This window comes from Mauremys mutica, chromosome 13 (genome assembly GCF_020497125.1).
Source record: "Mauremys mutica isolate MM-2020 ecotype Southern chromosome 13, ASM2049712v1, whole genome shotgun sequence".
NCBI classification, from domain to species: Eukaryota; Metazoa; Chordata; order Testudines; family Geoemydidae; genus Mauremys; species Mauremys mutica.
This window is the reverse complement of record NC_059084.1, coordinates 46513423-46540827: the sequence shown is the minus strand read 5'-3', so window position 1 is coordinate 46540827 and position 27405 is coordinate 46513423. Positions and strand designations below refer to the sequence as shown.

At 62.2% G+C, this 27405-nt stretch overlaps 2 protein-coding genes across 2 annotated transcripts; both read right to left on the bottom strand.

Moving 5' to 3' along the window:
* Positions 1-1614: 1614 nt before the first annotated feature.
* LOC123347463 (dehydrogenase/reductase SDR family member 4-like) lies at positions 1615-7055 on the bottom strand. The gene is made up of 4 exons (XM_044984878.1): positions 7041-7055; positions 3813-3914; positions 2294-2347; positions 1615-1839 (listed from the first exon to the last, which is right to left on the bottom strand). The coding sequence occupies exons 1-4, from the start codon at positions 7053-7055 to the stop codon at positions 1723-1725; spliced, it is 288 nt and encodes a 95-aa protein (XP_044840813.1). The 3' UTR covers positions 1615-1722.
* A 4477-nt stretch (positions 7056-11532) lies between these two features.
* On the bottom strand, positions 11533-16023 carry LOC123348251 (dehydrogenase/reductase SDR family member 4-like). The gene is made up of 8 exons (XM_044985747.1): positions 15847-16023; positions 15083-15260; positions 14502-14603; positions 14171-14241; positions 13440-13491; positions 12854-12988; positions 12668-12723; positions 11533-12182 (listed from the first exon to the last, which is right to left on the bottom strand). Exons 1-8 carry the CDS (start codon positions 15987-15989, stop codon positions 12068-12070), a joined length of 852 nt encoding a protein of 283 aa, XP_044841682.1. The 5' UTR covers positions 15990-16023; the 3' UTR covers positions 11533-12067.
* Positions 16024-27405: the final 11382 nt, after the last annotated feature.

Genomic DNA, 27405 nt, shown 5'->3' with positions numbered 1-27405 from the left:
CCCCCCGCTCTGTCCCCTCCCCCGCCCCCTTACAGACCCCCCCGCTCTGTCCCCTCCCCCGCCCCCTTTACAGCCCCCCCGCTCTGTCCCCTCCCCCGCCCCCTTACAGACCCCCCGCTCTGTCCCCTCCCCCGCCCCCCTTACAGCCCCCCGCTCTGTCCCCTCCCCCGCCCCCCTTAACAGACCCCCCCCGCTCTGTCCCCTCCCCCGCCCCCCTTTACAGACCCCCCCGCTCTGTCCCCTCCCCCGCCCCCTTTACAGACCCCCCCGCTCTGTCCCCTCCGCCGCCCCCCTTAGACCCCCTCGATCTGTCCCCTCCCCGGCCCCCTTTACAGACCCCCCCGCTCTGTCCCCTCCCCCGCCCCCCTTAACAGACCCCCCCGCTCTGTCCCCTCCCCCGCCCCCCTTAACAGACCCCCCCGCTCTGTCACCCGCCCCGCCCCCCCTTACAGCCCCCCGCTCTGTCCACGCCGCCGCCCCCCTTAACAGACCCCCCCGCTCTGTCCCCTCCCCCGCCCCCTTTACAGACCCCCCCGCTCTGTCCCCTCCCCCGCCCCCCTTAACAGACCCCCCCGCTCTGTCCCCTGCCCCGCCCCCCTTTACAGCCCCCCGCTCTGTCCCCTCCCCCGCCCCCCTTAACAGACCCCCCCGCTCTGTCCCCTCCCCCGCCCCTCTTTACAGACCCCCCCGCTCTGTCCCCTCCCCCGCCCCCCTTAACAGACCCCCCCCGCTCTGTCCCCTCCCCCGCCCCCCTTAACAGACCCCCCCGCTCTGTCCCCTGCCCCGCCCCCCTTACCAGACCCCCCCGCTCTGTCCCCTCCCCCGCCCCCCTTACAGCCCCCCGCTCTGTCCCCTCCCCCGCCCCCCTTTACAGCCCCCCCCGCTCTGTCCCCTCCCCCGCCCCACTTTACAGCCCCCCCCGCTCTGTCCCCTCCCCCGCCCCCCTTACAGACCCCCCCGCTCTGTCCCCTCCCCCGCCCCCCTTACAGCCCCCCCGCTCTGTCCCCTCCCCCGCCCCCCTTAACCGACCCCCCCCGCTCTGTCCCCTCCCCCCACCCCCTTACAGCCCCCCCGCTCTGTCCCCTCCCCCACCCCCCTTTACAGACCCCTCCCGCTCTGTCCCATCCCCCCACCCCCTTACAGCCCCCCCGCTCTGTCCCCTCCTCCTGCCCCCCCTTTTTCAGACCCCCCAAAGGAGGCAGACAGAGGAGGCAGAAACAATCTCTCAGGCCCGTGGCGGGTGGCTAGTACCTGGAGAGATGGAGATGGGGAAGGGGGGAAGGGCGGGGGTCCCCAAGCCCCAACCCTCAGCCCCCCCTGTTCCCAAATCCACCTTCCCAGACCCCCCAAATCTCCCCTTCTCCTTGCCCCACCCCTCCTCCCTGATGTGTACCCCAATATTCCCTCATGCCCACTCCCTGCCCCCATCCCCAGAACTACCCTGCTTCTCTCTCCCCAAAGGAGACCCCCCATACAGGGCACCCCAGCTCCCTACCCCCCAAAAGCTGATCCACTGGCTCTCTCCAGCCCCCCCATGGGCCTCCCCCACTTCCCTCCAGTCCTTCCCCACAATTCCTGCCACCCAAACCTGCTTGTGTCCCAGACCCCCAAGAGGGGACCCCAAGACCCCCCTCCCCAGAGGAGTGTAACCCAATAGCCATCAGGGCTCCCAGATCCCCATTTGGGGTCGGGCCAATCAGGGCCCATCCGTCCGTCCCTCCTTCAGGCCATCCGTGTTCCGGGGCTCAGAGGGGGAGGGGTCTCCCCGGTGATGTAGCTGGCGTCGGGGGAGCACAGGAAGGAGACGATCCCGGCACAGTCAGACGGGACCCCCAGCCTGGGGAGAAGAGACAGGGTGAGCCCCGGGGCAGGGGACTGGGCAGGGGGTGGATGGATAGAGGGGTGTGGGAGGGGATGGAGGGGGGTGGATGGAGGGGGGTGGATGGGGATGGATGGATGGATAGGGGTGTGTGTAGGGGGGTGGATGGATGGAGGGAGGGAGGGGTGTGTAGGGGGTGGATGGAGGAGTAGCTGGATAGAGGAGTGTGTAGGGGGATGGATGGGGGAGGGGTGCGTAGGGGGTGGATGGGGGAGGGGTGCGTAGGGGGCGGATGGGGGAGGGGTGCGTAGGGGGCGGATGGGCGAGGGGTGCGTAGGGGGTGGATGGGGGAGGGGTGTGTAGGGGGATGGATGGGGGAGGGGTGCGTAGGGGGTTGGATGGGGGAGGGGTGCGTAGGGGGCGGGCGGGGGAGGGGTGCGTAGGGGGGTGGGGGACTGGAGGACGTTGGTATCTCTTCACTCTCAGGTTCTTCAACATTTTCTCCTTTACGGCCTCCTCCTTCCACAGCTGGAAGAAAAAGCCGAGTTGGGGGTCACTGCCCCGCCCCCCAGGTGAGGCCCCGCCCCCCAGGTGAGGCCCCGCCCCCCAGGTGAGCCCCCCCCCGCACTCACGGCGGAGCTGAGCCGGGTCTGGATGATCCCCGGGGCCAGGCCGTTGATGCGGACGTTGCGGGCGCCGCGCTCGGGTGCCAGGGCCTTGGTGAGCCCCAGAAGAGCCTTTTTACTGACGCTGTAGGGGCCCAGCGCCTGGGGGGGCGGGATCAGCACGGCCAGTCCCTGCCCCGCCCCCACCAGCCACCCCCTGCCCCCACCCCCCTGCCGCCCCTCGGCCCCACCAGCCCCCCCTTGCTGCCTCTGACCACCCACGGCCACCCACCCCACCAGCCCCCTCCGTCTGCCTGCAGCCGACACTCCCCTCCATCCCGCCCTCCTTCGGGGCCGGGGGTGTCTTACCGGGAAGGGGGAGAACCCACTGAGGACAATGGAGCCGCCCCTGCACAGAGAGAGGGAATGAGCCAGAGACGAGAGACCTGCTGCCCCCTCGTCCCCTCCACATTCACGCCCCTTTCTCCGTGTGGGGCACGACCAGGCTGACCGGCAGCGCCAGCACCATCACGGTCACCTGCAGGGTCTGAAGGGGGGGGCGGTTCAGGAGGGGTCCTGCTTCTCCCCCCACACACAGTGCTGTGCTGCACCCCCCAGACTCCCTCATGCCCCACACTCTGCCCCAGCTGCATTTCCCCCTCTCCTCCCTGTGACCCCCTGTACCCCACTTTTATAGGGCTATGATCAATCCTGTACAAAGTCTGCCGTGGCAGGTTACCCTGTGAAAAGTCATAATCTGCTGAGTATCAGTGTCCTGTTGAAATATGTGTAGCGAAATAGGGCAGGAAGTTATAGGATTTTGCTGTCTCGTTGTTACTGTATCATGCTGTAGTTCTGGGGGGAATGGTCCTCGCCTGGAAATTTCCCAAGTGCTGAAAGTGTTTGGGTGAGAGAAACTTCACCTTAAACCCGGTGGCTTTGCTCGAGTCGACGACCCAGCCTGCGGAGGTCACTTTTATTTCATTTCTAGCGAGCTCCCACCTTGGTGCTTCATTGCTTAATATTCACTTAAAAATCTTCCGTTCTCCAGTAACTGGGCTGGTTCAACTGTTCAACTTCAACCGTTTGTGCAAACCCCAGACTGGAAAAGTGAGGGGAGGGGAGCGTTCCACAGTCCTGATTGTCCCCTGCGGAATGGCACCCTTTCCCCCTCCCCCCCGCAGCTGCCCCCTCCCTCCAGTGCCCCTCCCTCCACCCCTCTGACCCCCACCTCCTCTTTCCAACCCCCATTTCTACCCCCACCGCCTCCTCCCTCCACCCATCCCCCACAGAGCTCACCTCCCCCCTCCTCCGATCCCCGGCCCCCTCTGCCCCACGACTCCCCCTCCCCCACCAACCCCCGCTCTCTGCTCTGCCCCCTCCCCCACCTTGTTCCTCACGTCCTCGCTGGCGTCCAGCGTGCTGCGCAAGAACGGGTTCACGCCCGCATTGGAGACCAGGGTGTCGATACCCCCGTGACGCTCTAGGGCCTGGAGAGATGAGACATGGGGGGGCTGGTTACCGACCACAATCGGCTCCCCCTGGGCCAGGTGCTGCCTTCCCAGGGCCAGGGAGAGAACCCAGGAGTCCTGGCTCCCAGACCCTCCTGCTATAACCACTAGACCCCACTCCCCTCCCAGGGCCGGGCAGAGAACGCAGGAGTCCTGGCTCCCAGCCCCCCCTGCTCTAACCACTAGACCCCACTCCCCTCCCAGAGCCAGGCAGAGAACACAGGAGTCCTGTCTCCCAGCACCCCCCCTGCTCTAACCACTAGACCCCACTCCCCTCCCAGAGCCAGGCAGAGAATGCAGGAGTCCTGTCTCACAGCACCCCCCTACTCTAACCACTAGACCCCACTCCCCTCCCAGAGCCAGGCAGAGAACCCAGGAGTCCTGGCTCCCAGCCTCCACTTCCATCCCAACACTGGGGAGAGGACCCAGGCATCTGGGCTCACTGTGGCGATTAGGGGGCTGCAGGTCGGGAGTGAGGGGCACGGGCAGGATGGGGTGCAGGGCCCTGACTCCCCCCACACTCTGTGACAACTGGTGGTAGCGGTGGGATCGTCCCGGCGGAGCTCCCCGTCCCTGGAACGGATGCGGCTGGAATATGACAAGGAGACACTAGAGTTAAGGAGGCAAGAACTGAAGCAGGAGCGGGAGGAACGGGAGAAGCAGCGTAAGCATGAGCTGGAGGAGGAGGAGAACCAGCGTAAGCATGAGGAGAACCAGCGTGAGCTGGAGCTGGCCCGGCTGAGGAGCAGTGAGGCCCCGGCTGCGGCGAGTGAGGGGGGACCCAAGCCTACAAAGAGCTTTGATAAGAGCTTCCTGGCCCGGCGTAAGGAGGGGGAGGACATAGACACCTTCCTGACGGCCTTTGAGAACGCCTGCGAGCTGCACCAGGTTGACCCCGCAGACAGGCTCCAGTTTCTCACCCCCTTACTGGACTCCTCCGCCGTGGAGGTGTACAGCCAAAGCAGAGGCAGGGGACTACAACCTGTTCAAAGAGGCCCTGCTCCGCGAGTTTGGGCTGACCCCGGAGATGTACCGGAAGAGGTTCCAGAGTCAACATAAGACCCGGGAGGTCACATACCTGCAACTGATCAACCGGGCGCAGGGGTATGCCCGCAAGTGGACAGCTGGGGCCCAAACTAGAGAAGACCTGCTTGACCTAGTCGTACTGGAGCACCTGTATGAGCAGTGCCCGTCGGACCTGAGGCGGTGGTTGATGGACCAGAAGCCGGAGAACCCGCAGCACGCAGGCCGGCTGGCCAACCAGTTTGTGGACAGTCGTGCAGGGGATGACAGGGAGGAGTCTCGAAGGAGCAGGTCTGCCTCAACGCAGAGAGAGAGTCACCATGGGACCTCCCAGCGGGGGCCTATGGAGAACCCCCACCAAAGGGGAACATCCAGCGTCAGGTCCATCCGACCCACTCGAGGGGACCCACGAGACATGGGCTGCTATCACTGTGGCCAATGAGGCCTCATACGGGCCCAGGGACAGACTGAACAGACCCAACCAACAGAGGGTTAACTGGGTAAAGACCCAGCTGGACGAGGGGCAGCATTCCCAGGCAAGGGGGGCTGGCCACGTACCACCTGCTAAGGAGGGAGGAGGGCCCCGGGGGGCTGGATGCTCCGGACTCAAGGTTTTGGGTTTACAGGGTGGGCACGGGGCTGCCCCTCCAGAGCGAGTGCCTTGTTCCCCTGGAGGTAGACGGGAGGGAGGTCACTGGGTACTGGGACACGGGCACAGAGGTGACGCTGGCCCGGCCCGGGGTGGTGGCCCCAGATCGGATGGTGCCAAACACCTACCTGACCCTGATGGGCGTGAGCGGGACCCCATTCAAGGTGCCCGTGGCAAGGGTGCACCTGAAGTGGGGGGCCAAGGAGGGCCCCAAGGACGTGGGGGTGCACCCACATTTGCCCACGGAGGTGTTAATGGGGGGGGACCTGGAGGACTGGCCAAGCAACGCCCGGGGTGCCCTGGTCGTGTCCCGTAGTCAGAGTCGGCGCAGGGCTCTGCACCCTGACAATGGGGAAGGTACCTTGCCCGAGACGCAGGACCCTGACCCGGTGGGGAGGGAACGCCCAGAGACAGGGCGCAGAGAGGCTGCGGCCTCAGACCCAGCCGGTGAGAGAGAGCAGGTCCCCATCCCTGTCCCAGCTGCTGAGTTCCAGGCCGAGGTGCAGAAGGATCCCTCCTTGCAGAAGCCCAGGGACTGGGCTAACCTCAGTGCAGTACAGACCATGGGGAGAGGTTGCAAGGAGAGGTTCCTGTGGAAGAAGGGGTTCCTGTACCGAGAATGGGCTCCCCCCGGGGAAGTGGAGTCATGGGGGATCAGGAGGCAGCTGGTGGTTCCCCAGAAGTTTCGCCACAAGCTCCTGTACCTGACCCATGACATCCCCCTCGCAGGGCACCAGGGAATCTGGCGCACCAGGCAGAGGCTGCTACAGAACTTTTACTGGCCTGGGGTCTTTCCCCATGTCCGACAGTACTGCCAATCCTGTGACCCCTGCCAGCAGGTGGGGAAGGCCCGGGACAAGGGGAAAGCAGCTCTGAGGCCTTTGCCCATCATAGAGGAACCTTTCCAGAAGGTGGCCATGGACATAGTGGGACCTCTCAGCAAGGCGACCCGGTCAGGGAAGAACCACATCCTGGTGGTGGCAGATTTCGCCACTCACTACCCCGAGGCGGTGGCCTTGTCCTCTATTGAAGCAGACACCGTGGCGGATGCGCTGCTGACCATTTTCAGCCGGGTGGGGTTCCCCAAGGAAGTCTTAACGGACCAGGGGTCCAACTTCAAATCCGCCCTGCTCCCTGCTCCGTCATGGGGGGCAGGGCTGGGCTAGCAGGGGCTGCAGGTCAGGAGTGAGGGGGACTGGGGAGGGATCCTGTGGGGCTGTGGGTCAGGAGGGGCACTGAAGGGGCTGGGGGGAGGATCCCAGAGGCTGCGGGGCGGGAGTGAGGGGCACCGGCAGGGCTGGCGGGGGCAGGGCTGGGCTAGCAGGGGCTGCGGGTCAGGAGTGGGGGACACCAGTCAGTGGGGCGGGGGGTCACTCACCCCTCCGTAGAAGCTGTCACAAGAGCCACCTTGTTGGCCAGGCCCCCTGGCCCACCCCGGCGGTGCCCATCGCCCGCAGCGACCCCCCCCCCACGGGACAGCGGATCCCGGCACCCAGCCCCCCCCCACATGCCACCCAGAATACACGGACCTCAGTAGTTGTGTCCTCCCCCCCCTTTTTAGGGTATGTCCCACCCCCGGTCTCATTTTGGACCTACCCACTTGGGGCGCGTTTGGCCATTGAGAACGACGAGGTATTTTCCATGTGTCTGGGGAACGTGTGGGCTGTTTGTGGGTATCTGGGACGGTGCAGGCAGTGGCGAGGGTTGACCTGGGGGTGCTGCGGGGGAGTTTTACTGGGACTGTCTGCGTTGGTGCTGGATGGTGATGGGATATCGGGGGTGTCTTCACTTGAGGGATGATCCCTGAGCCAGGAGGGGGATGGGGCCAGGTGACACCTCCTGCCGGGAAACTGGACAAAGTGGGGGGGGGGGAGGCTGGGTGAGACGGCTGGAGGGGGTCTCAGTTTGGAGCTGGCTGGGGAAACGGTGGGAGGCCCAGAGCCGGGGTCCAAGCTCCCTGCCCCCCCAATAGGGGCCTGACTGAGGGGGGTCCTGTTGTCGGTACCTACAAGCTCTGTTCTACGCCGTGTTCCTGCCCTCGAATAAACCTTCTGTGTTACTGGCTGGCTGGGAGTCCCGGTGAGTCGCAGGAAGTGGGGGGTGCAGGCAGGGCCGGCTTTAGGCCGATTCCCTGGAATCGGGGCCACGCCTAAGAGGGCCCCGCGCCTTAGACGCTTTTAATTTTTTTTACCTACCCGGCGGCGCTCCGGGTCTTTGGTGGCACTTCGGCGTCAGAGGCTCCTTCACTCGCTCTGGGTCTGTGGTGGCATTTTGGCGGTGGGGGGTCTGGAGCGAGTGAAGGAACCCGGCCGCCAACGTGCCACTGAAGACCTGGACCACCACCGGGTATTCAAGTCGGGCCCCACAGTTCCTAAAGCCGGCCCTGGGCGCAGGCCCTGTCTCCCCCACACTCCGTGACAACTGGTGCCAGCGGTGGGATGACTGCACCCCGTGGACGGCGCTTCCTGCAGTAAGTGCCTGGGGAGCAGTAAAACGAAGGGGGATTAACGAGAAGCAGGCGTGCTGAGGGCTCCGAGAGGAGCTACGCTGAACCCCTGGGAGGTTGTGACCAGCGAGGACTGTTGCAGTAACGGGGTCCCCCTGGGGACTGTGGTGAGCGGTTTCAGGGGCACAGGAGTCTGCGGCTTGACCCCGGGAAAGAGGTGGTGACCTGGAGAAAGGCTGGCGACCTCGGGGTTCCTGCCAGTCCACAGCAACTCGGGAGCAGCGGGAAGCCGTATCACCATCTCCAGAGGGCCCTGGTGGAGCTGTGCAGGCAGAGGGGGCTGCGCATCGGGACGCTCACCAACGCCTGGTAAAAACCCCACAACCGGGGCTGATTTTACAGGGACAAGGTACAAACGTGGCTTTGCGACCGTGTGAAGTTCAGCTGCGGACGCGTTATCCTTAGGAACAGCCCCAAGCACACGCCGACTTTTGGTGACGGTTAAAACCGGCGTCGTCTCCGTGTTGGTTTTGCTAAAGGCGCCGCTCTGGCTCGTAGCAAATCCAGCGGGTTTTTCATTGTTTCAGGGTTTAACACGCAGAGCAGCCAGAGGGAAAAGGGAGCTGGCCCAGAGATATTCTCACCCAGGTTACGAGACATTGTCTCCCGCAGACAAGACAATCCGAAATCGTCAATAAAGCAGATTAACCAAAGCATCGGGGGGAGATTTTCTAGCAGTAACGGCTTTGGTGTGTTGGTTTATTACATTGTCTGGACACACTAGAGAATCGTTTCCTGTTGTTTTTCTACAACCCTTGACGTGGTACTTTTATCCAACAGGGTTTTGAAGCGTTGGCCCTAAACTCTTCGCTCTGAAAGTATCGCGCAGCCATCGAATACAAGAGGATGAACGGTTGGAACGTGCCTGTTGACCAAAGATGGACGCGCCGAATGTCACCCCGCACTGAAACCAAGAGGCCGTCAGTCTGCGAGCGCTACGTTATAACTACCCAAGAAAACGTATTCTAAGAGAAATGGCGGCTGGTCGCACCGACTTCACCAACGTGGCATTTTGACCCTACGTTGGCGTAGGACCCGGCGAGCGCGGGGGCTATGGATGACCCTCTGGAAAACAATTGCAAATCTCACAACAGTACGTACATTTTTTAACTGGCAACCTCACTTGACGCTCGGTCAACTGGAAGAGTCTCCAAAGTCAACATTCGTACGTCTGGAAAGAAAACGTTGAGCCGGTCCGATACCATCTGGTTTATGAGGGATGGTGACATGTCTGCGGCCGTATGAGCTTCCACTTTTAGTTGGTTGGCCAAAGCCATGGAGAAGTAGTTGACTATGATTAAAAGGAGGTCTCTGGATACAGATACAACGTACAGGGTTTTCCTTCCTATCGGTAAACACTGGCTTTATTTTGATTTTCCCAGTCCTCAGCTGCAGCTGTAGGAAGAACTTCGCTACACGGGCACAACCGAGGAGAAAGGAAACCCGCCGCGTTTCCCGTTTGGCCGTAGCGTTGGTGCTGAAATTCAGCGCCGAATGAGTAACGACAAGGGCAATGAACCAGCCCATCTTGTGCCTCAGCCGCGCCCGGGAGCCTTTCGGCGATTCCGCACGAACGGGACCAACGGTCACCAGAAGGGGCACGGAGACGCTCGTGGAAACGCCAGCGCCGTCCCCGGGCTCCGGAGGCGAAATGGCTGAGCTGTCGGGTTGAGTTGGTAACACGACAGCGCGACAGCTCTGTGCAGGCAGAGCCGGGCGAGGGACGGAGAGAAGGTGGAAGGAGGCGGAGGAGGAGTGTCTGTGACGGGGGGGGCGCTCTGCAAAACAGCCCCCCTTTGCGGGAACGGGGTGGGGACATAACCTGGGAGGGCAGGATTCCAGTAAGCCCCCCCCCCTTCGACACACCTACTATAGCCCCCCGTCCCCTCCACCCCACTAGAGACCCCCTTTCCCTGCCCCCCTGAGAGACCCCTAGTCCCTCCCCCTTCCGTCCCCTCCCCTGCAGCCCTGATAGACCCCCTGCCCCCTCCGTCCCCTCCCCCATGAGACCCCTCCCCTCCCCCTTCCGTCCCCTCCCTGCAGCCCTGATAGAGACCCCCTGCCCCCTCCTTCCCCTCCCCCATGAGACCCCTGCCCCTCCCCCTTCCGTCCCCTCCCTGCAGCCCTGAGAGACCCCCTGCCCCCTCCTTCCCCTCTCCCCTGAGACCCCTGCCCCTCCCCCTTCCGTCCTCTCCCCTGCAGCCCTGATAGAGACCCCCTGCCCCCTCCTTCCCCTCCCCCATGAGAGACCCCCTGCCCCCTCCTTCCCCTCCCCCATGAGACCCCTGCCCCTCCCCCTTCCGTCCCCTCCCTGCAGCCCTGATAGAGACCCCCTGCCCCCTCCTTCCCCTACCCCATGAGAGACCCCTGCCCCTCCCCCTTCCGTCCCCTCCCTGCAGCCCTGATAGAGACCCCCTGCCCCCTCCTTCCCCTCCCCCATGAGACACCTGCCCCTCCCCCTTCCGTCCCCTCCCCTGCAGCCCTGATAGAGACCCCCTGCCCCCTCCTTCCCCTCCCCCCTGAGAGACCCCTGCCCCTCCCCCTTCCGTCCCCTCCCTGCAGCCCTGATAGAGACCCCCTGCCCCCTCCTTCCCCTCCCCCATGAGACCCCTGCCCCTCCCCCTTCCGTCCTCTCCCCTGCAGCCCTGATAGAGACCCCCTGCCCCCTCCTTCCCCTCCCCCATGAGACCCCTGCCCCTCCCCCTTCCGTCCCCTGCAGCCCTGATAGAGACCCCCTGCCCCCTCCTTCCCCTCCCCCATGAGACCCCTGCCCCTCCCCCTTCCGTCCCCTGCAGCCCTGATAGAGACCCCCTGCCCCCTCCTTCCCCTCCCCCATGAGACCCCTCCCCTCCCCCTTCCGTCCCCTCCCTGCAGCCCTGAGAGACCCCCTGCCCCCTCCTTCCCCTCCCCCATGAGACCCCTGCCCCTCCCCCTTCCGTCCCCTGCAGCCCTGATAGAGACCCCCTGCCCCCTCCTTCCCCTCCCCCATGAGACACCTGCCCCTCCCCCTTCCGTCCCCTCCCCTGCAGCCCTGATAGAGACCCCCTGCCCCCTCCTTCCCCTCCCCCATGAGACCCCTGCCCCTCCCCCTTCCGTCCTCTCCCCTGCAGCCCTGATAGAGACCCCCTGCCCCCTCCTTCCCCTCCCCCATGAGACCCCTGCCCCTCCCCCTTCCGTCCCCTGCAGCCCTGATAGAGACCCCCTGCCCCCTCCTTCCCCTCCCCCATGAGACCCCTGCCCCTCCCCCTTCCGTCCCCTGCAGCCCTGATAGAGACCCCCTGCCCCCTCCCTCCCCGCCCCCATGAGACCCCCCCCCCCCCCCCTCCGTCCCCTCCCTGCAGCCCTGAGAGACCCCCTGCCCCCTCCTTCCCCTCCCCCATGAGACCCCTGCCCCTCCCCCCAAACGAAGGATGCAGACAGAGGATGCAGGAACAATTTATCAAGTCTAGAACACAGAGAGATGGGGGAAGGGTGGAAATGGCAGGAGGTCCCGTGCCCCCCAATACTCAGCCCCCCTCCCCACATGGGGGGCCATCCCCCCAAATCCACCACCACAGCCTGCCTAAATCTCCCCTTCTCCTCCCTGCCCCATCATTGCCCCCCCAAATTGCCCCGCCTCCTCCCAGATGTGTACCCCAACTTCCCTCATGCTCACTCCCTGCCCCCATCTACCCTTTGGCCCCCCCCTTCCTGCCCCATCCCCCAAACTCTCCTGCTTCTCTCTTCCCACAGGAATCCTCCCATACAGGTCACCCCAGCACCCTGCCCCCCAAAAACTGATCCACTGGCTTTCTTCAGCCCCCCAAAATCTTGCTCCCCCACTTCCCTTTAGTGCCGCCAACAATTCCAGCCACCCAAACCTGCTTCTCTCCCAGACTCCCCCCCTCGAGGAGTGCACCCCAATGGCCAATCAGGGCCCGCCCGTCCGTCCGTCAGGCCATCCGTGTTCTGGGGTCAGAGGCGGGAGGGGGCGCCCCCGCCCACCACCACGGTCTCCCCGGTGATGTAGCTGGCGTCGGGGGAGCACAGGAAGGAGACGATCCCGGCACAGTCAGACGGGACCCCCAGCCTGGGGAGAAGAGACACGGTGAGCCCCGGGGGAGGGGACTGGGGGGCGTGTGGTGGATGGAGAGAGGGGTGTGTATGGGGAGGGATGGAGGGGGGGGGAGGGAGGGGTGTGTATGGGGACGGGGGGATGGGGGGATGAGGGGAGGGGTGTGTATGGGGACGGGGGGATGGGGGGATGAGGGGAGGGGTGTGTACGGGGACGGGGGGATGAGGGGAGGGGTGTGTACGGGGACGGGGGGAGGGGGGGAAGAGGGGAGGGGTGTGTACGGGGACGGGGGGGAGGGGGGGATGAGGGGAGGGGTGTGTACGGGGACGGGGGGGAAGGGGGGGATGAGGGGAGGGGTGTGTACGGGGACGGGGGGGAGGGGGGGATGAGGGGAGGGGTGTGTATGGGGACGGGGGGGATGGGGGGATGAGGGGAGGGGTGTGTATGGGGACGGGGGGGATGGGGGGAGGGGCACGTGGGGGACTGGAGGACGTTGGTACCTTTGCACTCTCAGGTTTTCCATCATTTTCTCCTTTACGGCCTCGTCCTTCCACAGCTGGAAGAAAAAACAGACTTGGGGGTCACTGCCCCGCCCCCCAGGTGAGGCCCCCCCAGCAGTGCCCCATCAGGCCCCACCCATAGCAGTGAGGCCCCGCCCCCAGCAGCCCCCCCCCCCCCGCACTCACGGCGGAGCTGAACCGGGTCTGGATGATCCCCGGGGCCAGGCCGTTGATGCGGACGTTGCGGGCGCCGAGCTCGGGAGCCAGGGCCTTGGTGAGCCCCAGAAGAGCCGTTTTACTGACGCTGTAGGGGCCCAGCGCCTGGGGGGGCGGGGGGGGAGATGGGGATCAGCACGGCCAGTCCCTGCCCCGCCCCCGCCAGCCCCTGCCCCGCCCCCGCCAGGCCCCTCGCCAGCCCCTGCCCCGCCCCCACCAGCCCCCCGCCAGCCCCTGCCCCGCCCCCTGCCCGCCCCTGCCCCACCCCCGCCAGCCCCCTGCCCCTCCCCCGCCAGCCCCTGCCCCGCCCCCACCAGCCCCCCGCCAGCCCCTGCCCCGCCCCCTGCCAGCCCCTGCCCCACCCCCGCCAGCCCCCCGCCAGGCCCCCGCCAGCCCCTGCCCCGCCCCCGCCAGCCCCTGCCCCTCTGACCCAATACTCAGCCCCGCTCCTCCCTACCACCCCCCGGCCCTGCCAGCCACCCCCCTGCGACCGCCTCTGCTCCCCGCCAGCCACCCCCCTGTCCCCCGCGCCGGGGCCGGGGCCGGGGCCTCTCACCGGGAAGGGGGAGAACCCGGCGATGGAGGAGACCAGGACGATGGAGCCGCCCCTGCACGGAGAGAGGGAATGAGCCAGAGACGAGAGACCTGCTGCCCCTGGGCTCCCCCCTTCCTCGTCCCCCCTCCCCCGTGTGTCCCCCTCGCCCCTCGTCGCCCCTCCCCCGCAGGCCCCCTCCCCCGTGTGTCCCCCTCGCCCCTCATCGCCCCTCCCCCGCAGGCCCCCTCCCCCGTGTGTCCCCCTCGCCCCTCCCCCGCAGGCCCCCTCCCCCGTGTGTCCCCCTCGCCCCTCCCCCGCAGGCCCCCTCCCCCGTGTCTCCCCCTCGCCCCCCTCGCCCCTCCCCCGCAGGCCCCCTCCCCCGTGTCTCCCCCTCGCCCCTCATCGCCCCTCCCCCGCAGGCGCCCTCGCCCCTCATCGCCCCTCCCCCGCAGGCCCCCTCCCCCGTGTCTCCCCCTCGCCCCTCGCCCTCGTCGCCCCTCCCCCGCAGGCCCCCTCCCCCGTGTGTCCCCCTCGCCACTCATCGCCCCTCCCCCGCAGGCGCCCTCACCCGTGTGTCCACCTCGCCCCTCCCCCGCAGGCCCCCTCCCCCGTGTCTCCCCCTCGCCCCTCGTCGCCCCTCCCCCGCAGGCCCCCTCCCCCGTGTGTCCCCCTCGCCCCTCATCGCCCCTCCCCCGCAGGCCCCCTCCCCCGTGTGTCCCCCTCGCCCCTCCCCCCAGGCCCCCCCCACTCACCCCCGTTTCTCCATGTGGGGCACGACCAGGCCGACCAGCAATGCTGTCGCTGTCACATTGATCTGCAGGATCTGAAGGGGGGGTCAGGGGGAGTCCAGGTTCTGCCCCCCCATTGCCCCAGATGCCCTCCTGCCCCACACTCTGCCCCCCCGCTCCACCCAGGGCCCTTTCCCCTCCCCACCCCATCTGTGCCCCCCAGCTGCCCCCTCTCATCCAATGCCCCTCCCCTCCCCCCTCTGACCCCCAGCTGCCCCCAGCTCCCACTACATCCCCTAGTCTCCCAACCCCCCTCTGAGCCCAGCCCCCCTCCCTGCTCTGCCCCCTCCCCCACCTTGTTCCACACGTCCTCGCTGGCCTCCAGCGTGCTGCCGAAGAACGGGTTCACGGCCGCATTGGAGACCAGGATGTCGATACCCCCGTGACGCTCTAGGGCCTGGAGAGATGAGACATGGGGGGACCGGTTACGGACCGCGATCGGCGCCCCCTGGGCCAGGTGCTGCCCTCCCAGGGCCAGGGAGAGAAACCAGGAGTCCTGGCTCCCAGATCCCCCTGCTCTAACCACTAGACCCCACTCCCCTCCCAGGGCCGGGCAGAGAACCCAGGAGTCCTGTCTCGCAGCACCCCCCTGCTCTAACCACTAGACCCCACTCCCCTCCCAGAGCTGGGCAGAGAACCCAGGAGTCCTGGCTCCCAGCCCCCCCCCGCTCTAACCACTAGACCCCACTCCCCTCCCAGAGCTGGGCAGAGAACCCAGGCATCCGGGCTCCCAGCCCCCTGCTGTAACCACTAGACCCCACTCCCCTCCCAGAGCCAGGAGAGAACCCAGGCATCCAGGCTCCCAGCCCCCTGCTGTAACCACTAGACCCCACTCCCCTCCCAGAGCCAGGAGAGAACCCAGGCATCCGGGCTCACCGTGGCTACCAGGCGCTCCCGATCCTCAGCTCGGCCCACGTGACACACGGTCCCGGACACGGGGAGGTTCTGGGCTCGGAGCTCTGCCACGGCTCGATCCACGTTACTCTGCTTCCTGCTGCTCAGCACCACATGGGCCCCATCCTGCGCCAGGCGCTGGGCGACAGCGAACCCGATCCTGGGGGGAGAGGAGGGTCGGGAGTGAGGGGCACCGGGGGGGGATCCCAGGGGCTTCGGGTCAGGAGTGAGGGGCACCACTAGGGCTGGGGGGGGATCCAGGGGGCTGCGCGGCAGGAGTGGGGGGCACTGGGGGGGTTGGGGGGATCCCGGGGGGCTGCGCGGCGGGAGTGGGGGGCACTCAGGGGGGTGGGGGGATCCTGAGGGGCTGCGGGTCGGGAGTTGGGGGCACTGGGGGGGTTGGGGGATCCCGGGGGGCTGCGCGGCGGGAGTGGGGGGCACTGGGGGGGTTGGGGGATCCCGGGGGCTGCGCAGCGGGAGTGGGGGGCACTGGGGGGGTTGGGGGATCCCGGGGGGCTGCGCGGCGGGAGTGGGGGGCACTGGGGGGGGTGGGGGGATCCCGGGGGGCTGCGCGGCGGGAGTGGGGGGCACTGGGGGGGTTGGAGGATCCCGGGGGGCTGCGCGGCGGGAGTGGGGGGCACTGGGGGGGTTGGGGGATCCCGGGGGGCTGCGCGGCGGGAGTGGGGGGCACTGGGGGGGTGGGGGGATCCCGGGGGGCACTGGGGGGGCGGGGGGGGGTCACTCACCCCTCCGTAGAAGCCGTCACAAGAGCCACCTTGTCGGCCAGGCGCCCCCGGCTCGCCCCGGCGGTGCCCATCGCCCGCAGCGACCCCCCCGCGGGACGCAGGATCCCGGCGCCGGGACCCGCCAGCCTGAGCCGCCCCCACATGCCGCCTGCGGGCTCGGCCGGACACGCCGCCCCCTGGCAAGGAGAGAGCGTCGGGGGGGCAGCCAGTGCTCACCCCCCCGCGGGCCCCCCCGCCGAGTGGGGACTCTGCCCCTCCCCCCCGCCCCATGGAGCTGCCCCCCCCCGCGGGACCCCTCCCCTCCCCTCCCCTCCCCTCCGCCCTGTGGGGACTCTGACCCCTCCCCCCGCCCCATGGAGCTCCCCCCCGCGGGACCCCTCCCCTCCGCCCTGTGGGGACTCTGACCCCTCCCCCCCGCCCCATGGAGCTCCCCCCCCGCGGGGCCCCTCCCCCGCCGTGTGGGGACTCTGCCCCTCCCCCCGCCCCATGGAGCTGCCCCCCCCCGCGGGACCCCTCCCCTCCCCTCCGCCCTGTGGGGACTCTGACCCCTCCCCCCGCCCCATGGAGCGGCCCCCCCCCGCGGGACCCCTCCACTCCCCTCCGCCCTGTGGGGACTCTGACCCCTCCCCCCGCCCCGTGGAGCTGCACCCCCCGCGGGGCCCCTCCCCCGCCGTGTGGGGACTCTGACCCCTCCCCCGCCCCAAGGAGCTGCCCCCCCCCGCGGGACCCCTCTCCCCCGCCCCGTGGAGCTGCCCCCCCCCCGCCCTGTGGGGACTCTGACCCCTCCCCCGCCCCACGGAGCTGCCCCCCCGCGGGGACCCCTCCCCCAGCCTCGCCCCGCCCCCACAAAATGTCGCTCCCACAAAACTTTTCCCTTTCGCTGGCAGGCGGGGCTGAGCCCCTGGGTCGCTTCCTGCAGCGCCCCCCCCCCGGGCTGCCCCCCGCGCCCCCCGGACAAACCTCCCGCCCCCGCTTCTGCCGCCCCCCGAGTTCCGCTGGCAGCTGCGCGGCCGGGCGGGGGGGACGCGGCCGCCGAAACCGAAAGCGGATCGAGCAGAGTCCGGGACGCGACCGGGGCGCCCCCTGGCGGGGAAACGGGGCCCGGGCGGGGCGACACGGGGCGGCCTTGAACTGGGCGGGGGCGCGGGCTGAGCGCCCAGGAAGGGACAGACAGATACAGGGGGGTGGGTGGGGCTGGGGATAGATAGATGGAGGGGGTGAGTGGGGATGGGTGGAGGGGGTGGGTGCAGATAGATAGATAGATAGAGGGGCGGTGGGGATGGATAGATGGACGGGGTGGGTGGGGATAGACAGATAGATGGAGGGGGTGGGTGGGGATGGGGATACAGAGGGGGTGGGTGGGGATGGATAGATAGATAGATGGAGGGGGTGGGTGGGGATGGGTGGAGGGGGTGGGTGCGGATAGATAGAGGGGCGGTGGGGATGGATAGATGGACGGGGTGGGTGGGGATAGACAGATAGATGGAGGGGGTGGGTGGGGATGGATAGATGGAGGGGGTGGGTGGGGATGGGTGGAGGGGGTGGGTGGGGCAGGGGATAGATAGATAGATAGAGGGGCCGTGGGGATGGATAGATAGAGGAGGTGGGTGGGGATAGATAGGTGGACGGGGTGGGTGGGGATAGACAGATAGATGGAGGGGGTGGGTGGGGATGGGTGGAGGGGGTGGGTGGAGCAGGGGATAGATAGATAGATGGATGGATAGAGGGGCGGTGGGGATGGATAGATAGATAGATGGACGGGGTGGGTGGGGATGGATAGATGGACGGGGTGGGTGGGGATGGAGATAGATGGAGGGGGTGGGTGGGGATGGGTGGAGGGGGTGGGTGGGTGGGGCAGGGGATAGATAGATGGATGGATAGAGGGGCGGTGGGGATGGATAGATCGAGAAGGCGTAGGGGGTAGGAGGGTAGATAGGCAGGTCGATACGTAGATAGACGGGTGGGGTTGAAATGAGTCATTTTCAATGGTTGGACGCTGAGGAATTGGATTCTTGGCCTCATGGCCAGAGGGGTGAAAACATTATCCAGGTTGTATCTAAATGACGAACAATCTTTAGTTTAGGGGAAGCCAACACGATTTCCCAGCGGTGACTGTTTGTTTCACTGCCTGACAAGTCCAGGCGTCTTTCCCTTCTCTTCGGGGCCCCCCTGCTCCCAGCCCCGTCAAATCCCCCCCCCCCCCCGTTAGAAACCACGGCGCTTTCATTATTAAAGGAAGAGCAATAAACCAAAGACGAGTGGCCGGACCCAAAGGGAGGTGTGGGGTGAGCTCAGTCACGGTCTCTTCTGGTTGACTTTCGGTGGGTCACATCGAGCAGAGATTGTGCCTGGGCAGGTGACGCCTTTTTCTCTTGGGACGCTGAGACCAAAGTCTGTTATTTCCCCAAACCCTTGAGACTCCATTCGGAGTCTCTCGCCTGCCGGCCTGGAGGCATCAGATTTTATCAGTCAGCGTTGGAAAAGGTCCATTTTGCCACACACAGACCAACCCACGGACAAAGATCTGTGACAATCGACACTTCCAGGTGGGTAATGTGTGAACCAGCTGCCTGCGGGCTGAGCAGCGTCTGATTTCACGCTACGGGCCTGTGGCCCTGCGAGGGTGAGACCATTTGTGCTTGAGTGGCTCCACAGCTTCCACGTTTTGAATCTCAGCGTCAATAATTATCGTCTGGTCGCCCATTATTTTGCACAGCGGTGAACGTTCAAATTGATAAACATCGAAAAAAAGGCTTCGAGCCCCGTCATTTCGTGGAACTGTGAAAACGTAACGTGATAAAACGCGAAGCAAAGGCTTAAAACTAAAGAGCGATATTATCTGTCACCAGGAATTGAGTTCTGCCAAGGCTGCCGCTTAGATACCTAACAACTGTTTCCGATTGAGCAAAAGAATGTTGTTTGCCGAATTCTGGAGCCTGCAGGTTAGTACTAAATAACCCAGAGAGGTTATAATTGGGCCGAGTGAGACGCCGTTGAAGGAGGTGTTTTGAGACAGGCCAATTACAAATATTGAGAATCATAAATCCAATTAAACCCACTATTTCTTTGGAGCCCCTGCCTTCTTTCCAGGTTCTAACCAGCCGACGATTAACAGGACAACGGCTCAGTAATTTCAGACACGACAGTGTTTTCATCTCCCAATATGCAGAAACAGAAAATAACACAATACAAATTTTTCACTGTTCACAAAAAGCTAAACACACAGAAAATAACACAATATAGGCACAAACACACAACGTGCGCACACAACAACTAAACAAAATGACATCAAACATCTACAATACGTACAAAACATTCACAGCACACCAAACACGTAAACACACAAACAGAAATAATGCAATACACGCACAAGGCACACACAGTACGTGCGCACACACAGAACAACAGGCATGTGTAGCCCAGGCTAACGGAGCATGGCACAAAATCGGATGCAATGGCAATGATTGTCCTCTCCCAGTGTTAAAGTCTTGGCGGGGAAGGGTTGTTCCTTGTGCTGGCTTCTTCTTGATTCTTTTGTGTTCTTTCCTGTCGGTTGTAGTTTGCCTGTAAACAGGACCCACCGCTGAGCGGCTGATGGCATGTGTGGGTCACACACTTCAGAGTTTTTAGATGCTCTTTTCCTTTCTATTTCCATGAAATTAGGAGCACAAACTTGTACATGCACGTTCCCATCTCGGGACAAAGCGTGTCGGCCGCACTTACAGGATGGGGGACTCTATCCTGGGGGGCAGCGACTCTGAAAAAGATTTCGGGGTGACGGTGGAAAATCAGCGGAACCTGAGCTCCCAGCGCGATGCTGTGGCCCAAAGGCCCAATGCGATCCTGGGCTGTATAAACGGGAATCTGGAGTAGGGGCTGTGACGGAGCGATTCTGGCGGGACCCAACTGAGAGTGCCAAATCAGGACCAATTGCTCAAACAGGGCAGTCACAGCCCTAGGCTGGGGTTTTTCCACCTCTAAGGCAAACCAAACCAGCCAGACAAAAAGGACTTTGGTCTCACCCCACTGGCTAACCACAAGTCACGCAAGCAATTTCCTTAGACACTCCAGTCTCCCAGCATCACCACCAGTGCACTCGTCCTGGGGATGAATGGTTATGGAAACCAACACCCCAATAAAAGAAAACGGTTCCCTCGATCCCAAAGGACCAAGCCCCAGACCCAGGTCAATATACACATCAGATCTTACCCACAAATCACGCTGTTGCCAGTCCTTTAGAATCTAAAATCTAAAGGTTTATTTACAAAGGGAAAAAGGTAGAGATGAGAGCTAGAATTGGTTAAATGGAATCAATTACATACAATGATGGCAAAGTTCTTAGTTCAGGCTTGCAGCAGTGATGGAGTAAACTGCAGGTTCAGATTAAGTCTCTGGAACATCCCCTGCTGGGATGGGTCATTCAGTCCTTTGTGCAGAGCTTCAGTTTGTAGCAAAGTCCTTCCAGAGGTCAGAAGCAGGATTGAAGACAAGATGGAGATGAAGCATCAGCCTTATATAGGCTTTTCCAGGTGTAAGAATCTCTTTGTCTTCACTGTGGAAATCTACAGCAAAATGGAGCCTGGAGTCACATGGGCCAGTCCCTGCATACTTTGCTGAGTCACAAGGCGTGTCTGCCTTCTCTCCATGGGTCCATTGTGTCCTTAATGGTCCTTAATGGGCCATCAAACAGGCTAGGCAGAGCTAACACCAGCTTGTCTGGGAGGCTTCCCCCAGAAGCACAGCACAAACTTGAAATACAGACAGCATAGAGCCAACATTCATAACTTCAACTAAAAATGATACAGACATATAGACAGCATAATTATAATCAGCAACCCAGAACCTGGTCTTAGACACCTTATATGACCCCCTTTACTTAGGATTTGGTGCCACTACAGGACCTTGGTTGCAACCCATGTTCTATATGGTCCCCAATCTGGAGTAGGGGCAGACAGGCGATTTTACCTCTATATTGGGCACTGGTGCAACCGACCACTGCGGGAATCCTGGGGCCAGTTCTGGTGCCACCCTTCAGGAAGGATGGCGATAAATTGGGGAGGGGTCAGAGCAGAGCCACGAGAACGATGCAAGGATTAGAAAACCTGCCTCGGCGTGAGATACTCAAGGAGCTCGATCTATTCCGCTTAACAAAGAGACGGTTCGGGGAGACCTGACCACAGTCTGTCAGTACCTACACGGGGAACAAAGATTTAATAATGGGCTCTTCAGTCTAGCCGAGAACGGTGTAACCCCATCCAATGGCTGGACAAATTCAGTTTGGAAATATGGTGTCAATTTTTAACGCTGAGGGTAACTAACCATTGAACCACGGCCCAAGGGTCACGGTGGATTCTCCAACACTGATAATGTTTAACTCAAGATTGGATGTTTTTCTCAGAGATCCGCTGTAGGAATTATTGCAGGGCAGGTCTCAGGCCTGACCTCTGCAGGAGGTCAGACTACGTGAGCGCAGGGTTTTCTTCTGGCCTTGGAGTCTAGGGAGCTGGGAATTTCAGGCTTGTTGAGATTCAAAGTTGTCGCTCACAGTGAGATTGACACCTTCAGCTCCTGAATAATGCAGTTTGTTCACCGAGTGCGCAACACACATTCGTTGCTCTTTGTGCGGCAGGAAGATCCCAGATAACCTTCTCAAGTTGGAGTTCACCTTCTTCTTTTTCTTTGGTTCCTTGCCTGAGCGGTTCCTTCCCTCTCAACGGGAAATGAAATCCTGCTTTCAGAGAGCCCAAGTGCCTCTGTCCTTTTCAGGTCTCAGTCTTTTCACATTCAATCCCTCTCCTGAAGCCGTGAGCTTAAACAACTAACACATTCCTGATTCTTGTACCAGGTTTTGGAGACAAGCTCGTCTTCCGGGGTTGGCTGAGGGTTTGCTTGTGCTCTGCCAGTAGTTAGTTAATTCCCTGTTAATATAAATATTCTGTACTTAAATGGCTTCTTACGAGGGAGATTTGGGTTACATAATAGCAACAACTATCAGGGTAGTTGAGCTCCAGAATCGGCTTCCGAGGGAGGTTTTTGGGAACAGGTCGGACAAACACCCATCTGGGATGGTCTGAGTTACTTGGGTTGACTAGGTGACCTCCTGAGCGTTCCTGCTAGCCCCACATTTCTACGATTCTGTGGTTAGTAATTTGTTTGTAGCATTGAAAAAAACCTTCCTATATTTGTGCACAAAACATTTTCCTTTTCATATAACAGGAAGGGGCAGTGATGATACAAAGGCTCGTGTTTGGATACAACACATACAACTGTACAATACAAACAAATCTACATCTTACAAGGCATTTGGTGCCACCTTAAAGCAGTTGAGGAAGACGACCGAAGCGTGAGCTGAAAGTAACCCGTGTGGCCTGCGAGGCTTTTCTCACCAGAAACGTTCGCTGCGTTTAACGAATGAAGGCTTGAGCGCGGTCTCAGAGGAAAGCAGTTTCAGTCGGGAGATTTCTAGAATTGAACTGGGTTTGAAGGAAGATTTTTCTTTGCAAAGCGGTGGGGGTAAGCGGCCCACTCGCTGTGTAGCTCTGAGAACTCACCCGCAGCATGGGTCGGTTTTGAAATGTTCTGAATCAAACAGCCTCGCGATCTTTTACAAGACCAGGCCTCTTTGGCAAACATCAGTATCGTAGAACAGAAGAATGGCCTGACTGGGTCAGAGCATGTCACGGGCTCACAGATCGTGCCCACTCTTGGCCCCATGGGGTCCGTGGGGGGGGCCCCTTCAGTGCAACAGCCCCTCTCGGGGGTCCACCCTCTCCCGGGGTCAGGCCCCTCCACCTCCTGGAGCCGCAACTCTCTGAGCCGCAGCACGTCTGTCTCTGCCGTGGGCCCCTCAGGGAGTCCCCTCGCTCTGGGCCCCCCGGGCCTCCTCACCCCCAAAGGGGCTGATGCCCCCTGGTCTCCAGCCCAGAGCGACTCTCCCCCAGCGTAACACAGGAGGGTTTATTGAGCATCTGAACCCAGCACAGGAAACTCTCAGGGCCTCAGACCTGGCCTCCCTCAGCCCAGCACATCCCAGTCCCCCTGCAGCCGGGGGGGCTCTGCCTGCTCCCCCTCTCCAGCCCCGAGCCCCCCTGCTCCCAGCGGGGCCTCCGATGCCCCAAGCCCCCCCCCCCCCGTCCATTGGCTTCTCTCCAGGGAAACCGGGTCGTAAACCGGGCCTGGGTCTCCTCCCCTCTCAGCCCCCCTCTGGCTGGAACCGCCTGCTCAGGTCACCGGATCCTCTCTCCCCGCAGCCCATTGCACAGTTGGACGACCTCATTTTTGCGGCTGGCATCGTGCTGCTTAGTTCAACGCAGCGACCGCTTAATGGAAGGAAAGCGCCAACTCTTGGCAGACCCAGCAAAACAAGTTGTTTTGTTTATCAAGAAGTGGAAGACAAAATATACGACCATCAATCTCCCACAAACAACCAGCAGAGTAGACGGAGACACACTCACAGAAGAAAGTCCTTTTAATGATGGTGAAGCCGTGCTAGATGTTGAAAAACGAAGATCTAAAGTGGCAAGGAATTTTCATTCACTTGAAAAGATCTGGAAAAGTAGCATGATTGGCCCTGGCCCTGCAATATGATTCTTTTAACACCAGTATCACGTCTGTCCTTCTTTATGGAGCAGAGTCATGGAAACCTACAACATATTAATGAGAAGATCAACTCATCCCAGCGCAAAGGTCTGTGGGAGACCTTCAGAGTCCATGGGAAAGAGCTTCTTGCAACACCCAAAAGTCTAAGTACAACAAGCCAACCTGAAGCCTGGTCAGAAGATGATGGACGTGTGTTAAGGACGCCACCAAAACGACTTCTCCATCATGTGGAGATAATGTGACAATGTGGAGACCACTTGGGAAAAGGGAAACACAAATGATAAACAAGCCAAATCCATCAACACGACACGGAGAAGCCTGAACAGACCAGCCCAAGGGTGCAGGAGGAGACAGAAAAGCATCAGCGGTAGATTAGCACAATAATTTGACCCGTCCAGACAGTTTTCAGAGCCGCGCGTGCCGGAAACCAGTGCAGAAAGTTCCTGTGGAATAGAAGTTGTAACGCTGCATTGCAGTCTGTGTAACGTGCCAGAGCACAATAAACGTCTCCTCCAGCAGCCAGAGAGTCAAAGGTCAACAGAAGCACTGAGATCATCTAGGCCAGGGGGGTTCAACCTTTCTTCATCTGCAGAGCCCTACACAATTTTCTATGGAGGTGCGGCACCTTTGGGAGCCTCAGACATAGTCTGTGAACCCCCAGGGGTCTGCGGAGCACAGGGCGAAAACCACCAATCTAGTCTGACCTCCTGGAGAGTCCTCAAGCAGATCTTGTAGGGCTGGTGGACGCACAGCTGGATCCCATGGGGGCGTGAACAATCCACACCTTTGAGTGGCGTAGTTCAGCCAACTGAGCCCCCGTGTAGGCAGCTACCACCTCTCGGGATAGATAGATAGATAGATGATGGGGTGGTCGGGGATGGATGGAGGGAGAGGTGGAGGGAGGGAGGGGGTGGATGGATGGAGGAATGGATGGAGTGAGGGAAAGGTGTGTATAGGGATAAATGGATGGATGGATAGATGGATGGATGGATGGAGGGAGAGATGGATGGATGGATGGATGGAGGGAGAGGTGGATGGAGGGAGGGAGGGAGGGAGAGGCGTGTATGAAGATGGATGGATGGAGAGAGGGGTGGATGGATGGATGGATAGATGGAGGAATGGATGGAGGGAGAGGTGTGTATGGGGATGCAGGGAGGGAGGGAGGGAGATAGAGGTGTGTATGGGGATGGATGGATGGATAGCTGTGTTTGGGGATGGATGGAGGGAGGGAGAGGTGGATGGATGGAGGGAGGGAGGAAGGGAGAGGTGGATGGATGGATGGATGGATAGCTGTGCTAGGGGATGGATGGAGGGAGGGAGAGATGGATGGATGGATGGATGGAAGCTGTGTTTGGGGATGGATGGAGGGAGGGAGAGGTGGATGGATGGATGGATGGATAGCTGTGTTTGGGGATGGAGGGAGGGAGGGAGAGGTGGATGGATGGATGGATGGATAGCTGTGCTAGGGGATGGATGGAGGGAGGGAGAGGTGGATGGATGGATGGATGGATAGCTGTGTTTGGGGATGGATGGAGGGAGGGAGAGGTGGATGGATGGATGGATGGATAGCTGTGTTTGGGGATGGAGGGAGGGAGGGAGAGGTGGATGGATGGATGGATGGATAGCTGTGTTTGGGGATGGAGGGAGGGAGGGAGAGGTTGGATGGGGATGGATGGATGGATAGAGGGAGGGAGGGAGGGAGAGGTGGATGGATGGATGGATGGATGGCTGTGTTTGGGGATGGAGGGAGGGAGGGAGAGGTTGGATGGGGATGGTTGGATGGATGGAGGGAGGGAGGGAGGGAGAGGTGGATGGATGGATGGATAGCTGTGTTTGGGGATGGATAGAGGGAGGGAGAGGTGTGTATGGGGATGATGGATGGAGGGAGGGAGAGGTAGATGGATGGAAGGAGGGAGGGAGAGGTGGGTGGATGGATGGATGGATGGATGGATAGCTGTGTTTGGGGATGGATAGAGGGAGGGAGAGGTTGTATGGGGATGGACGGACGGACGGACAGATGGATGGATTGATGGATGATGGAGGAAGGGAGGGGTGTGTTTGGGGATGGTTGGATGGACGGACGGACAGATGGATGGAGGGACGGACGGACGGACGGACGGATGGATGGGGGAACAGGGGGACAGATCAGCCAGGCCTACACAGAAGCTGTTGGTGGCTCTGGAGCTCTGTCTGGTGTGGGTGGCTTTGCTCTGGATCCTGGCTCCTTCGCGCCCGCCCTGCCCTGGAGGGGGGCATGACCCCGACGCCTGCCCTGCGGGGTGACCCCAGGAGGGGGAACAGGCAGCCACGATCCCGGGCTGGAGGGAGGAGCCCTGGGATCCCACCCAAGGAAATGGGAAGGGTGGGAGCCCAAAACCTATGTGTGCCCCCCCCCCACTGCCCCGGACTGGGGAGGGGACCCCAAGATTACCGTAGAGGGGCTCAGATTCCCCCAGCTCTGGGACATGCCTCGGGGGCTGCCTGCTGGAGGGCTCCCCCATTCTGAGGGAGACCCCCCCACCCCCCAGCCCGGGACAGGGACGGGCAGGGCAGGCTCCGTGGGTGAAACTCCCCAGCTCCGGGAGACATGGACGCTTTGCTGCCAACAGCCACTAGAGGGCACCAAACCACAGCAAACAGGAGCTACTCCCACTACCCCCACCTACCCCATAGACACCCCCGTCTACCCCATAGACACCCCCATCTACCCCTAAGAGACACCCCCTGTCTACCCCATAGACACCCCCACCTACCCTATAGACACCCCCTGTCTACCCCATAGACACCCCCACCTACCCCATAGACACCCCCTGTCTACCCCATAGACACCCCATCTACCCCTATAGACACCCCCGTCTACCCCATAGACACCCCCACCTACCCCATAGACACCCCCTGTCTACCCCATAGACACCCCCATCTACCCCTAATAGACACCCCCGTCTACCCCATAGACACCTCACCTACCCCATAGACACCCCCTGTCTACCCCATCGACACCCCATCTACCCTATAGACACCCCCTGTCTACCCCATAGACACCCCATCTACCCCATAGACACCCCCTGTCTACCCCTAATAGACACCCCCCGTCTACCCCATAGACACCCCCACCTACCCCATAGACACCCCCTGTCTACCCCTAATAGACACCCCCACCTACCCCATAGACACCCCCTGTCTACCCCATAGACACCCCCATCTACCCCTAATAGACACCCCCATCTACCCCATAGACACCCCCACCTACCCCATAGACACCCCCTGTCTACCCCATAGACACCCCCACCTACCCCATAGACACCCCCTGTCTACCCCATAGACACCCCCATCTACCCCTAATAGACACCCCCTGTCTACCCCATAGACACCCCCACCTACCCCATAGACACCCCATCTACCCTATAGACACCCCCTGTCTACCCCATAGACACCCCATCTACCCCATAGACACCCCCTGTCTACCCCTAATAGACACCCCCCGTATACCCCTATAGACACCCCCTGTCTACCCCATAGACACCCCATCTACTCCAATAGACACCCCCTGTCTACCCCATAGACACCTCGTGTACCCCAATAGACACCCCCTGTCTACCCCTAATAGACACCCCATCTACCCCTATAGACACCCCCATCTACTGCAATAGGCACCCCCTGTCTACCCCTATAGACACCCCCATGTACCCGTAGACACCCCATCTACCCCATAGACACCCTCTGTCTACCTCTATAGACACCCCATCTACCCCTATAGACATCCCCTGTCTTCCCCTATAGACATCGCCACCTACCCCTGTAGACACCCCATCTACCCCGTAGACACCCCCTGTTCATCCCTATTGACTCCCTACCCACCCCATAGATAACCCCATCTACCCTATAGACATCCCCAATCTACCCCTGCAGACACCCCTATATGCTCCTATAGACACCGCTATGAACCCCTATAGATACTCC

Bases quoted from the DNA above. Each gene is read 5' to 3' on its own strand.
- LOC123347463 (XM_044984878.1), bottom strand. The intron at 2,348-3,812 runs GTGGGGGAGGGG...TTTTTCTTCCAG, and splicing joins GCGAGGACGTGAGGAACAAG to CTGTGGAAGGAGGAGGCCGT. The intron at 1,840-2,293 runs AGATACCAACGT...TCTCTTCTCCCC, and splicing joins TGAAGAACCTGAGAGTGAAG to AGGCTGGGGGTCCCGTCTGA.
- LOC123348251 (XM_044985747.1), bottom strand. From the start codon at position 15,989: ATGTGGGGGCGGCTCAGGCTGGCGGGTCCCGGCGCCGGGATCCTGCGT. The intron at 12,989-13,439 runs GTGAGAGGCCCC...CCGCCCCCCCAG, and splicing joins CCGGGTTCTCCCCCTTCCCG to GCGCTGGGCCCCTACAGCGT. The intron at 12,724-12,853 runs GTGAGTGCGGGG...TTTTTCTTCCAG, and splicing joins AGACCCGGTTCAGCTCCGCC to CTGTGGAAGGACGAGGCCGT.